The following is a 15,649-nucleotide window of genomic DNA, read 5'->3' on the forward strand; positions in this document are numbered from 1 at the left end:
CTGGGATTAAGAAGCAGGATCTTATTAGCACCACTGTACCTCATTCAGTGACTGGTGCCCACAAGGGAAAATAAACTCTGACTTCTAACGTCATAGTTTTATCTGTTTTTACATTTAATATAAATGCAATCATATAAAATGTACTCCCTGGTGACCGACTTTGATCATCCAATGACAGGACTGGGAGACTCATTTCATATTGTTGCTTGTACTTGCAGTTCATTCATTCTCACTGATGTAGAGTATTCTATTATGTAAATGTACAACCTTTGTACATTCTGCTTGAGGGACATTAGGGTAGTTTGGGGTTTTGACTATGATGAGCACACCAATAATTACATTAAGTACAAATACTGAAGTAAAAGGCTAAATAGTTAATGTAAAATACTAAATACTGCTCCAGCAGATAAACAAAATGAAACTATAAGCTGCTTATATAAGGACTTTGGTGTAGGTATACCAATATGAAATGAAGAATTATGGCAAGAGATATTGCTACTAAGAAATATTTCATAATTATGAGTGTATGTGTATCTAAAAGCCCTAAGCTCTGAGTACCTAGTGATATGTATTCAAAATATGTAAGGCCAAAAATAACAGAATTTAAAAAGACAGATCCACAATTATAGTAGGAAACTTTAACATACTCCTCTTAACAGCTGACAGAACCGGCATTTTAAAAAGTACTAAGAATACAGACAATCTGAACAACACAGTGAACAAATTAACATTGTAACTGATATACAGGGAACACAGCCTATGCACCAAACGCCATTGGTGCCAAGTATTCTTTTCTAATGTGTCTCACAAATTTACGAAAACTCACCATTTGCTGGGCATAAGAATGTCTATACAAATTTTAAAGGATTTAAGTAATTCAGATTATGTTCTGTAAAAACAGTAAATTTAAGGTAGAAATACATTTGTATTACTATTTCAATAGTTTTTAAAAAAATAACCAGAAAGTCTCAAACTACCTGGAAATGGAATATTACATTTACAAATAATCCATGGTTAAAAAAAATAAAGAAACCACTTTTGTCTTGTGCTTCTCATCTGACTAAACTAAAATTAGAACTCACATATAGTCTTTCATGCTCTGGAACATGAAATAGAAAGAGATACAAAAATCATTTTACTGGTTGCCAAAAAGGATTGAGAAAAAAATACAATGAATCATCAACTTCTGCTGGGGGGTGGGGGCGGGGAACAACTGAGCATCCATTTATGCTAAAGATGATCACGTCAAACAGTTTACAATTCTGTGTGGTAGGCATCATTATCCCCATCTCAGGGGGAAAACTGAGACCCACCAAGTTAAAACGCAGTTTTCAGAGCCAGATGTCAAGAGAACGATAAAGCTTAAGTTGGAGCCCATCCTCCCCTGAAGGTCATGCCTACAGAAGCACACCAAGGACAAGGGATAGTTCATTCAAACTCCTAGACCTGCCGATAAGGAATCTGAAGCTCAGAGGTGTCCAGAGACACCCATCTTTACATAAAGACTTGAATCACGGTCTCCACGGAACTCCAGTTTTGGGTTATTTGCATGAATTAACGTCACTTACACTGCAGTTATACACAATGTAGAGATACCAAGGGTACAGCACCTTTGCACACAAACCTCTTTCCACAGAAGTGTTTTCAAATAAAAAATAAAATATCTTACTTTAATACATGAATTCCCAAACATTATCTCAACCAAAATATATGTTATCTCAACCAAATCACAGTGTTTACGGTCTTTTTTTTTGTTGTTAAGTAATGTTTTTATTTTTCTCTGATCTACTCACTGCACTTTAGGGAACAATTTGTTTTTCATGTGTAACTGGAATATGTCAATCTTTCACCTGGAAAGGAGGGAGAGCAAGCCCACCTTAGGGGGACACTTTGCTGATGCCCACCATGGATTTAGACCCTGTGCCCTGGCCATTGCTAGGAGTGGAGTTTTCACAGGTAGTGTTTTTGGTACCTGTAAGGTTATGCGTCCATATTTATAAAGAACCCATAGGCACTTACGGCCAGAGATATTTCAACTCGACTTTATCCGTTTTTATGAACTAAAGCTGATAAGCCGTCTAGTTTCAAAACCTTTTCAGTGACAACCTCACCAAAAGGGAATGAACAGAGACCTCTGTTTTTGTTTGTTTGCCAAATACAGCCCTGCATAGCAGAAAAATTACTAAATCACAAACTCAACATTACTTTAAAAAGTCAATCATATGAACTTCAATTGAGAAATATGAGAGAACATTAATAAGCTTATATCTACATATTGTCAAATGTATTAAGAAAACTAGTCTAACTTAAATTACTCAAGTTCAATTTCTTTTCATGTAGATATTTTGTGAGCAAACACAGCTTAAGCATTTTGAAGACGGAGCCTCACATTGCTGGTGTTATTTATATCACGATCCCCACCATCCCCACCACTGCTAACTACCCCTGTGCGATAGCACAGACAGGCATAAAATGTTCGAACAGCTTCATAGCTTTTATCTTTTTAAATTTTCACAGAGACCCTATTAAGTCGGTACTATCACGCAGATTTACATATGGGAAACCTGAGGCTTGGTGAGGTCAGCCTGCCTGAGTTCATATGGCCAATCACGGAGAAATAAGGTTTAAAAGTAGTAGCTCTAACAGGTTCCAAAACATCTGCTTAAAGCATAACTATCATCAACGGGCCTTATTCCAACTCAGTGCTGCTCGCGCTAAATCTTGGAGCGCTTCTCTAAATTTACTTCAGGGTAAGTACCACCTCACATAGGTCCTCTTACCTATTATCCATCGTTTGCGGCTCTGCACAGTGAGAATTCAGCACTCAACAAATACTTGCTAATTAAACGAAATGTCAGGCTGGAGGAACAGATCTGCTTTACTCTGCAGTTGCAGCCACATTGCTGACACCTTCCAGAGCACTGGCTTGCCATCCAAGAGGCAAGAATCCTCTTAGCGGCCACTGCCATCACCAGCTCTCCCCAAACCCAGGGCCAGCTCCCTCCCAATTTCTGGGAAACATGCAGCACCCTGACCACCCGGGACGCCTGACTCTCTCCGGGGTTGCAGGTCACCTTCTATCTAGGCATTCACTGAAAGATGATAGTGTAAAGAAATAGGGCATAGCATTTCAAATCACAAGCATTTTTGGGAAAAGTATTTCAGCAATTAGTCAAAATATGAAGATTTCACAACTACTCTCATTTCAGGTCAACTATGCTTTAAATATTTACTCATTAACTTTATAGTTGTAGGATGATAACTTTGTCAGATTTGTTTTTTTGATAAAATACAGTTGAAAAGTCCTGTTTTCATAGATAGATGGGATAAAATTGGAATGTACTTTTTATAAGTCTTGAAACAGATACTATCACATACTCCAGTCCATTTCAATAAATCATGGTAATGTACAAATAGCATCGTAACTGTTATGATTACACAAAATCCTGGTAAAAAGGAACAAGTACTTTAACAGTTTCTGTCCCTTACCGGCATGCAGGTAAGCGAGGTCTGGGTTTTCAATGTCAGGATGCTGTTCCTTCAGATGGTTCCGGAACTCCACAGGGACATTGGTCCCGTAGTCACACTTGGGACAGTTGTACATCTTGACTCCTTCATGTTTGCCAGTGTGCAGAATGTGTTTGCGGATATTTTCAGCACAGTTTGACCTACCAAGTAAGACAGAAAAGTAAATCTAACTCAGGTCAAACCAATAACCTTATATTACAAATAATGACATTAGGTAACACTGTCTCTATGTGTTCAGTACTATTTTGAGTGCTGTACTCATACAATAATTAGCTTAGGCAATATATCAGCCCTATCAGGCTGGTAGCTTTTACAACCCTGGTATGAAGTTTTAAGTTGTTTTGTTACCTTCATTTCTATGAATAAGCAGAAATACCAAATCCCAAGTACTATTATTTTAATAGCAAATTATTCTGGTACCACTTGAGGGCAGTGAAGGTGTTTGCTGATCCCTGAGAACATACCTAGAGCCACTGAGGAGTGGTAGAAAAATGAAAGAGCTTCACCTCCACTAAATTCAGAGCATCTGGGGAACAGAGACACTTTGGCTCTTAAGTTCTGTCAAGCAGGGTGCTTTTAAGTAAATGCTAAAATAGTTTGAAGATGGAATTGGAGCTAGAAACGGTCCCCAGGCTCAACTCCAATATTTGGACAACATGTTAATCCCATGGAGCTTTCTATGATGATCCAGGCTCTTAAGAGTGATGAGATGAAAAATACAATGGAGGGCCCATATATTCCATGCCATGTTGCCACTGAAATCAGAAGTGGGCTCCTTGCCCAGGGGTTTCCAGCAGAATTAGCAATGCAAGGCCTGAAATAATCAGCAAACTGGGAATGGGGTGCTGCTTCCTGAGGCAAACTGTTGGGCTTGCTCTTTCAAACCCGCCAGTTCCTCTGCCACAGAGACTGCTCGGACCTTTCCGAAGACACCGGCAGAGCTGTTTTCCTTTTGTCTTTTGTCATTTTTAGAACAGTAATAAAAAGAGCCCTGCACAAATTCTAGCAGGTGTTGAGGGGTTATCTAGAAAGAAAGAAAAAAAGAAACAAGCTGGCCTCAGATTTCCTACAGACCAAAATTAAATGCCAGAAGAAAATACAGCAATATGTTTATCACCATTTCCCAAAGGTATTGCTGAAGAACAAAATCCCACAAGATGTTCTTAGAAGAAAGAGTTCCACGATCGAATGAGATCGGGAAATGGTAGTTAGCCAACACACCTCACAGTGCACCTCAGGATGTTAAAGACTCTAGGAGGAAACTTTATGTTTGTCTGCATTGCCTGAACACTTCTAATTAGAATTGCTTTTGTGTATAATATTCAATTATACCAATTTTGTTTTTCAGGAAATATACCTTGGGAAATATTGCTCAAGGAGGTGAAAATGATGGTTACCTCTCACACACAAAGGCACTGATGACGTTAGAAATTCAAAGGCTCAGTAAATACGGTATCTATCCACTCCTGACAAGACGAGTACAGGAAGTGCCGTCCAGGCAAGACAGGGTTAATGCAAATGGCACGAGGAATGGTATTCCCCAGTCAGAGGGTACAGGGAGGTCCTCTCCTACTGACACTGGACAAAGCTATAACACAGACGCGTTCCTCATGAGTGGGGATCTCATATTCTGGGAGCAGTCTCGTATCGGATCCAGATATTCCTTTGGAAAACTTCCTACTACTGCCCTCCCATCTCCAGGCAGGGCTTGTCATCAAATGTACATGCACAACTAAATCCAGTCAATATAATTAAATTGAACAAATCAAATCCCTCTATGCCTAGGAAAAAGACTGGAGATATATCAAAATATTAATGTGGCTATACTGCAATGCCCACTTATCCTTCTTTTTCAAATACAAAGTTTTATATGTCAAAAATATATTTTTTAAATTACAATAACAGTAACACCTTTTTGAAAAATAAAAAAAAAAGAGATGAATTAGAATAACAGATATTTTCCCACCTATTTTCAACCTGCTTTGGGTAAAGGCTCTGTCTATCTGGGTGTTAAATTTCCCTGAGATCTTAGACTAAATACATGCAAGACAGTAAATGTATGCACACAAGCTTACTTCTTTCATGTCACTACTGAATTGCCAAATTTGCTTTATATATAAATTCCATATTGTGAACTAACAATCACCGTAAGAGGGAAAAACTGAGTAAGCACCTAAGCACGCCAGGTACCTCCACTGACCTGGCGACTTCGAAGCCAAGCATGACCCTCTTGAGGTTGAGATCGCTACGCAATTCATAGAGAAGGTGGTAAATATCACAGTGATAACCTGGCAACAAAGGCCGCACGGCTGGTGAGTGGTTAAGGCGGAATCCTAACCTAGGTTTTCTGGTTTTGAGGCCAGATGTTGGTATATTTTCAAGTATACCACAGCCAGCTTTCCCTTTAATATCTACACATAAGAGATACCAGCACATTCTAAGCAAAAGGTAGGACTGTAAAGTCTTTTAAATGTATAATCATCCTAAGAGTAACAGCTCTGGGTGTCAGAAATAACACAAGAAAACATCTGAAGGTGACTGACACAAATGTCCACTTTTATGACAGTTAAAAGAAACAATTGTTTTTTTTTTTTTGAGATGGAGTTTCGCTCTTGTTACCCAGGCTGGAGTACAATGGCGCGATCTCGGCTCACCGCAACCTCCGCCTCCTGGGTTCAGGCAATTCTCCTGTCTCAGCCTCCTGAGTAGCTGGGATTACAGGCACGCGCCACCATGCCCAGCTAATTTTTTGTATTTTTAGTAGAGACAGGGTTTCACCTTGTTGACCAAGATGGTCTCGATCTCTTGACCTTGTGATCCACCCGCCTCGGCCTCCCAAAGTGCTGGGATTACAGGCTTGAGCCACCGCGTCCGGCCGATTGTTTTTTTTAAATTCTTCAGACTGGGTTCACTGTTCCAAATTACTCCCCCAATTCTGCAGACCTCCAATTTGTTTTCTACAGCATTACAGACACCTCCTAAATTTACCATTGTTTACTGACACTGGGGAGAGGAAACAAACAGTTACGACTGTGCTTTACGAGGACTGTTCATCAGGAACGCAGATCCGTCGGGACTGTCAATATTAGTTCCTTACGTGAAATGCTAGGCATGAAGCATCATCAAAGACAATCACCAATCACGTGAAGAAATTAAAATTGCCAAAATAAATACATTTCAATGTATGATGCATATTTAAATGGGAAACAATATAAGCAATGAATCCTATCATTCAGGGAAGGAAGAAAGAAATAACTTTGAAAACAGAATATTTTGTTTTCAAGAAGGCTGTATTTAGGACAAAAATAAGCCAATATCTCTTGGTAACTAAACAGCATGTAGAATCTAACAACTGGGAACTATTACTGAAATAGGTAAGATGCAGATGGGGACAAAGGGAGGGGAGAGGGAATTTAAAAAGGTGGGAAGCTTCCTTTATTTGAAACTATAAAATAAATCAAGAAAGATGTGGTTTGGAACTTGAGATTTTAAAAGGCATTAAGGACCATTCCACACATATATTCTTATACAGATACGTGCATACGTTTGTGTACAGGATGTGTATATACACACTTTTTTAAATGTTCTATTACATAATACATGTATGTATGTATATTTGTAATTGTATGTTTTAAACATACACATACCAGAAGCATAAACACGTGCAGATATGAAGGAAATGGGATGCATTTTGAGGAACGGAGAGTGAGTGTTAATGTGTACGGGGTCTTTTTGGGTAATAAAAATCTATGATTGCTTATGGCAATGGTTGCACAATTCTGGTAATATATTAAAAACCAAGGAAGGTAGCAATTTCAATGGGTCACTTGTGAAATATATGATCTATCTCTCCACTAAAACTAAAAAATAAAAAAGAACGCTTGTGCCGCTGTCGCCCTTCTTCCTGCCGCTTTGGGAGCTCAGCTCTCAAAGGTACCAAGACGGAGAGGGTCTCAGCTTCCGCGGGCCTTGACCTCAGTGAGCAATACATTTTTAAGTCATTCAAATTTCAGAGTTTTGCCTCACATGCCACTACTGCTAACTATCACATGCTACTAATCTCCTTACTCAAACCAGTGCTGCATAAAACCTCACCGTATCAGCGCACGCGCGTGCGCACACACACACACACACACACACACACACACACACACAGATTTGAGCTCTCCGTACTAATCACTGCACAGCAGGTATCTTGGGTGAATAAGAGGAAGTAAACTAAGGACACCTGCCCCATTCCTGAGCCAGGGCAACTCCTCCTGGCCTCATACTGCTCCTTTGGAAATATCCCTAGACCTTATTTTATCTCTGAATTTCCCTCTTCTGCCACTCAGGACTTCCTATCACAAGCCAAGAAGCATATTCTTGTCATCATCTTCATGTAACTTGATGTTTCCCTATGGGAGAGTAAAGAAATTTTTCTTTTAAGAAAATTTATGAGAAGTAAAATTTCCCAGAAAAATGCAAAGGGTTACATGTATACTGCACTCACGACAGTTTTCCCATCTGAGATGAACTAGGAAAACAGAGACACTGGTGCACATCTCTGGATGAAGGAGAAAGTGAAACAAGCAACGACTGAGCAGTTTCCCAGGGGATTCACTAAGAACTGTGACCCCCAATCCAGTTTCCAACACTAGGATCTGTCTCATCCCCATCCTCTTCCTCTTCTTCCCGGCAGCAGACGACTCTGGTGGATGCAGAAGAAACATCCCTGGGTGTCAAGTCAGACAGCCCAGGTACATTCCCTACATAAGAATTTCAGCACCCACAGAATGGCTCTGTGATCTCAGCAAAGTGCCTCAACTCTCAGAGGTCTCTTCCTTAACTAAAAAATGAGTTCAGTACATCAGACTACCAAAGGACTGAATGCAATCTATCTACATATTATCTTTTTCTTTAGAGAAGGTACGTGCACATAAATGCAAAATCTTCACTTATGAATTCAGAGTTGTTAAAGGCTATTCCTGGGCTCCAGTTCCAAAGGTGGGTGGGAAGTGGCAGAGGGGATGGTGAGCCACACACACCGCACAGCTCCAGCACGCTGCGCCAAGTCAGCAGCAGCACAAACAAAAGCTACTGAATGCGCAGCGTTCATCAAAATGCTAAGCTCTGCTCCGTCCTTTTTCAACTCCATTCTACAGCTCCAGCTCCAGGCGACAGAACATGCCACCAGGCTTTCCACTGAGGAAGAACCTCTCCTGACCCTCACAGGCGAAAGATTTTCCTCACAGTCTGAGTGGGGAGCCTGCTGGAAGGGAAGTTAGATTCCCCAGCGCCAAGTCTCGCACTCCTCACCAGGATTCCTGCAGGACTCACGCGGACTAGAAACAGCATGCATCGCTTTCATGGAAAAGGCATTCTAAGCGTGCATTTCCAATTAAATTTTGGAATATAACATGTTGAAAGTCTGGAGCAGCTTCAAGGTATAGAGTTTAAAGCACAGGGTGACCAATTAGCAAAAGGGACCAAGATGGGACCTTTGCTTTTTAGGGCTTCTTAAAAAACACATAATAAAGGAAATGTCTTATTCTGTTCAAAGGCAATGTATGTTAAAATAATAAGTAGAACACCACAAGTATTTCTAGAACTCCATAAAATCATTAGTACTGCACACTAACTTATGGCCTATGTACACAAAAACCCTGATGATGTTATGGAACCTAAGGAAAAAGGAGCTTTAAAAAAATTGATATTTATTTTGGTTATTAAAATTAAAAGGCACCACTGAAAGTTGTTGAACCAACATGCATGCTTGTATTTTAAACATCAGAGCATCCAACAATGGATATGACACGTTTTTCTCCACCACTGTCTCCGCTTGTGTCCCAGCTAGGTTAGGTACAATCCTTAACTTCTCAATCTTTTCAAGCTACAGATATGTCTTGTATTCTTTTCTTACCACTACCCTTGGATAAATGCAGGGGTACCACACATGCTGGCATCTCGCTATTCCATGGAAGAACACAGCATGGGGCCTCACCCTATCGAACACCAAAGGGCACCCTGATCCCCGCTACATGCCTCTACTCCCACCCTTACCTTCTTTTCTCCTTTTTAACAGCTGCATAGTATTTCATGTGGATATAGCCTATTCTACCTATCTAATTCTCTACTGATGGACATTTAGGATGTTTCCAATCATCTGCTAGTATAAACAAGGTTCCAGTGAATCATCTTGCAGAATGTTTTCTATTTCTCAGAATGCCTTGACAATCACATGATGACAAGGGCAACTGCTTCAAATGTCAATAGGCATACACATTTGAATTCTGTTAAATTCTGCCATATTGTCCTTCAGAGGAATTGTAGCAATTTACACTTCCACTAACCATGCCTGAGAGCCTGTTTTTGAACATGCTTGTCAAGGCAGGTGCTACCAAATTTCGGGTAAAAAAATTGTATCTCATTGGTGTTTTAATTTTTAAGTTGTACTTGCATTTCTCTTGTAACCAATGAGGTTAAGTATCTTTTCAAATATGGAAACGCAATGTATGTTTTCTTTTTTATGACTGTTCATTCACATTTTTGCTCTTTTTTTTCCTCGATGGTTGTTGGTCATTCTCTTATAAATTAAGGAGATTGGCTCTTTGAGACAGAAGTGGCAGACTTTTTTCTTGAGTTTCATTTTTTTCCTTTTGACTTTGCTTACAGTGGGTTGTGAAATGCAAATGCATATGATTTCGCTCTTTTGTTCTATGGCTTCCTTACTTGGAGGCTAGAAAACAACTGATCCAAATTTGGTCCTAGTACTTGCAGAGTTGCATTAGGTCACATTAAGTACTAGATTTGTTTCAAAATCAACCTACGGTGAGTTAAATGTGGATCCAGACTGCTACTCAGTTCTCTCAATAACATTTGTTAAGGTCAAATTTTCCCCACTCACTTGAAATGCCACCATTGTCAGTATTTCAGTTATTTCAAGTGGATTCTGGACTTTCTATTCTATTATGCTTGTCTGTGTATTCACCTGCCAATCCATCACAATGCACCAGGTAGCAAGACATTTTTGCTGGTAGACCTCATCATTCTGCATAGGTCTTTTCCTCCCAGACCATCACAGCTGCCCATCCAAAATTGACAGAGCCACTCACAGAATACTGGTTGTCAGCTGGTATGGCAAAAAACTTGAGTTAACTATAGTACTAGAGAGAACTGGATCAATAACAAATTACTATTACTATGACATACCTGGGTAATTTCTATGTATTTATTAATATGTGTTAATATTATCTAACTGATAAACCAAACAGCAGAGAGCATGACACAGATGTTATAAGTATCCAGGAGAGTGCCCAGCACTCAGAAATCCTAAATAAATATTAATTTCCATTTTTCCCAGGAAAATCCACACATCTGCCTCACTGACCCAATTTGTGTTTTTGAAAAAATAATGATTGTCTTGAAATACTGGCAACAACCAGTCATCTTAGGATGTCAGGCATGGGAAAGAGACTCCAGGCAACAGAAAGCTCCTGCGCCCACCACCTGAAGAGCCTTCTCATTCCTGCAACCCACTTCTGTTTATCCCCTGATTTCACTCGTCTACATTTTCCATGCTGCTCCAAAAAGAAAGAATTCCCATTTCCTAGGTGATTTTGGGGGAACCACTTGTCAGCATGGAGTGATCGCTCACTATTTCAGAAAGCATAATTTTTGTGTGCTATGGATGGCTTCAGAAATGACTTCGTAAGTCCTACAAAGAGTCATAAAAACAATAGTAGTTTAGCTGAAGGGCTAAAAGAACTGAAAATTGAATTGATTGTGGTTTCCATGTTGTTTCTTTTGTGGATATGTGCACTCAAACTCCCTTATGCAATATACAAAAAATCCTTCTTTAAAAAAAAAACACACACACACACACAACACAGTTGAATTATGAGACATGTAAAAACTCAATTAATAAATAAGGGAGCATTTGCTAAAGAGAGACAAATATCACGTACCTGTATGGGTTGGCTTAATGTTAAATATATTGCTTGCTGCTAAAATAATCTCTACAGTTAACACAATTACAATTAAATTCTAACAAGACTGTTTTGAGAACTTTTTGAGAGTGATGGGTAAATAGCTCTAATAAAATAAGTAGGCAACATTTTAATATTATTATAGTGAGCGTTGTTAACAATCATCTATAGGGAGGGAATGAGCTACATCATGAAATGTGATGCAGCAGTAACTTTCTACATAGACTTATCTTTATACATGTATACATACATAAACATATGTATAACAAGACATATCGGCAGAAAGTACCTGCCACAGATTGAGAAAAGCTACATGTAAAACAATATGTACTAAAAGCAATTAGATGTGTGTATACATATACGCATTCATAATATACACTACAAAAAGCCAATTATACATAGATGTGTGTATAGTAATTATACATACACATAACACATACATATTACAATTATACATAGAAGTATGGACAGCACCAGGTCTATGAGATCCACACTAGTTAACAGTGACTCTCTGTATCCATGGGACTGGATACAGGAGACTGGGTAGAGTGGTGGGGAGTTCAGAGCACCTGCAGTGTTGTAACTGTGTCACAGGAAAGCTTACCCATCCATTATTTTTAATTTAAAAATAAGTGGGGGGAGGGGAACTAAACATAAAGCCAAAGACAAGAAAAACTAACGTCAGTGAAACACTGGATTTTTAAAATTATTCTACTAAATGAAACTCTAATCAGCAAAGTGGGAAACGGAGGGTGGTATTCAGAATGAGAGTGGCAATTCATTCCAGGGGGTTAAAATATGGTTTAGGTAATGCAGGTCACTACATAGTGGGCTGAATTCTCCTGTGATAAATTAAAGAGGCTCCACAATAAATTCTGGATAGATAACACATAACTGTTTTAAAAAGAATTATGAAACTAAAAAAAGACTTAATTGAATATAAGTCATATATACTTAAGCAGAGTATGAACCTAAAAGCATGGCTTTGAATATAAAATTAATCATAATTTTTCTAAAAGGGTCAAAAATGGGGGTAGGGTGGGGAACTGGAGGGAGAGTAAACTTGAATCTACAAAATATAAGGAAGTGACCACATATATAGTATATATGTTTTGTTGATTTGAATATATGCATATTGATATTGACCTATTATTTTAAAATAATATATTACTTTGGAACTACTGGTTTTACAACTCGTGTTTATAAACTATTTAAGCTCTTCATATGCATAAGTGTCTATCATCACTAGAGTCATCTGTGGGATCTTCTAACAGTTTCCTAGAGCACAATATTGTCAGTCCCTCCTTCCGTTTGAGATACAGCATATTCTGACTGCAAAAATGATGCTGTCACTAGAAGTTCTATCTCCAGTTACATGTGCCCAATCACATAACATTATGACAGTTTTTTCCATTTGTCCTCCAAGAATACATCATGAACTCCACATAACCAATTACTCTACTGCTTTTTACTCCGATTTTTCTAGCTTATTTACAACAAGAGAAATATATAAATTCCTCTTCTGGAAATACTTTTTTAGAAAGGAAAAACTCTGCCTTTTATTCAAACATACACTACTAAGTATAATAAAAGCTGAAATCATAAAGTCAAATATAGATACATTTGACTACATGAATACTATACAATACTGCAAGTCAAAAGATCATAAATACAACAAAATGAATGGAAAATACATCAAATGCATATATAAAGGTTTATAAAACCCTTTCCAAAAAGTATTATTTCTGAAGATGCCAAGAGATGTTAAGAAAAACCGTAAGTACAAGTGTGGGGAGATCCATGGTGAGGAAAGTACAAGCAATACAGCAGACTGCATTTTCCTTTAAGAAACTCACAGTGTGTACTTAGCAGAAAATGAAAATTATAAAAACAAAAACACCAAAAACCCACAATGTAAATTTAAACACAAATTTTTAAAGTTCTATTTAAAGAAATATATTTAGTTTAGCTTAATATTTTGCTTCCCCAATATTTGGACTACAGAACACTTTCGTTTTTGGTTGCTTTATAGTAATACAACATGCACCTCAGGATGCTATCATGAAGACTTAGGTAAATAATATTAAATACGTTCAGATAATACAGTAGGTACTTATTTTTTTTCTTCCTCCTACTAGTTTTTATATTAAACGCAAATGAGTTCAACTATCTGAGTCATTATCAGCACTTTTCCTATTATATGTGAAAAGCAACTTCAATTCAGTTGAATAAAAATAGATTCCCAGTTACAGTGCATGTATGAGGGCGTGTGAGATGTATATTGTGAGCGCAAAGCTAATTAGACAGGTATGAAATTACTTCTTTTTTGGCCTGTTTATAGCATACTTTTAAAACTCACATCCACAAAAAGAATTACTCTATACAATAGTATACATATTCATGTAAAAGTTCAATTGAAAGGGGGTTTCTACTATATCTTTGTAACATGATTCTAAAATGAATGTAGAATAATCCAAAGAAAATCTTTATATAAATTAAACTCAAGAAGCTATCACATTTATTTACCAGCATTATTTATAATTTATAAATTTTCTAGGCAAAAATAAATCCTAAAAAAAGGACAAACAAATGTTCACAGTAGCAGGGAATAAAAGACTCCATATATGCTGCTTTAAAGCTCACTGTAGTTTGGAAGAATATGCTCCAATATATAAACTCAGAGCTTGTTTCGCAATTTATGTAAGACAGCCTAGGATATATACTCCTTTATAACTTATGTTCTCACTAAAGAACCCATAAGGAAAGAGTCTGATAATTTTAGATTACTGAACATTTGTGCTGCTTAAATTTAAAATTGGTTAAAAGCTACAAGAATAAAGAACCTCAGATTCCTCTGCCTAAAAGGGAGCATGTTATCAACGATGTTTAGCAAATAGATGCATGTTATTTGGAGTGCTGAATCATATCCATCACTAGAACAGAACAGACAGCACGCAGATCCATGTATATAAGAAATACAGATGTCATTTCAGATCAATTAGAAAACGATGAGTTATACAATAAATGGTATCCATTCAACTGCTTATTTTATAGGAAAAAATAAGTGACTTACTATCCTACACCATAAAAAAATCATTTGGATTAAAGAATTATAACATAAGGAAACCAAATTATAAAAATGATAGAAAAATATATTTTTATAATCTTAGAAAGAGCTCTCATAAAGAAAATTCGAAATCCAAAAGCTACCAAAATCTGTAGGAAAATATGCCTCATGAAAGTTTTAATACTGCTATAGAGCATAATGCATCATAAATAAGTTAAAAGGCAGAGGAAAGAAAAGGAGTAAAACTGCACAACGTATATAAAAACTGATGATTAATAAGGATTCCAAAATGGGTTCCATTGATTAATTTTTTAATAAAAATCTCAAAAACTAAAAAATATGAATAAGCTATTCATAATTGGAGAAATACAGACAGTTATGTAATCGTTACACAGTGATCAATGTCTCTAAAGACCAAGGAAATGCAAATTAAAACTTACAGTGAGAGATAGGCAAAATTTAACAAGTTTGATCACATTAAATAATGTGGGAAAATGATATGCTTGTGGTAACAGTGTAAGTTAGCAAAAGCTTTTGAAAGACATTTGATAGTATCCTTCAAGTTTAAAATATAAACACACCCTTGAAAGTTCAGAAGCTCAATTTCTAGATGATCTACAAGTCATTAAATCAATTGTAGAACAGCTAAACACTAGGCAAAATTTGAAAACTAATTGTCCATGAATAGGGAAATGGGTTATAAATTTACAGTGTATCCATACCAGGAATTCTGTACCACTGAGAGCTAAGAGTTCGCTTCTCCTGCAGAGCTCCATGGAAGTCAACCACATCCTGGCCGCGTGGTGGGACAGCATGCCTGATCAGGGAAAGGGAAGCTATGTCCCCAACCATGAACAGTTACTGATGTCAGAACAAGGCAAGAGACCTGGCAGGCCAGGTCGCAGGACTGCTCCACCACACCTGTAAACACCCCTCAGAGGCATGGAGGAGCTGGGTCTTCTCCAGTTTTAACATTTAAAAGTCCCACAGCCTAAGAGTCAGACACTTCCCTAGAGTCCGATGTCTGGCACCACAAAACCCTTGCCTGTTGCTCCAGAGTGCAGCAAGTTATTGAGGCAGGCTAAGG

The 15,649-nt window shown here is 37.8% G+C and overlaps 1 protein-coding gene across 4 annotated transcripts in view; it reads right to left on the reverse strand.

Moving 5' to 3' along the window:
• ZNF407 (zinc finger protein 407) overlaps window positions 1-15,649 on the reverse strand; it is a 475,812-nt gene that overhangs the window by 151,481 nt on the left and 308,682 nt on the right. For 3 of the 4 annotated variants that reach the window (XM_003925984.4, XM_074383238.1, XM_074383237.1), the window contains exon 8: window positions 3,490-3,668. In XM_003925984.4, coding sequence (XP_003926033.1) covers window positions 3,490-3,668 — 179 coding nt within the window. Of the gene's footprint in view, window positions 1-3,489; window positions 3,669-15,649 lie in introns of those variants that run through there. The other variant, XM_074383239.1, reaches the window with a different exon arrangement.

Source organism: Saimiri boliviensis, chromosome 13 (genome assembly GCF_048565385.1).
Source record: "Saimiri boliviensis isolate mSaiBol1 chromosome 13, mSaiBol1.pri, whole genome shotgun sequence".
NCBI classification, from domain to species: domain Eukaryota; kingdom Metazoa; phylum Chordata; class Mammalia; order Primates; family Cebidae; genus Saimiri; species Saimiri boliviensis.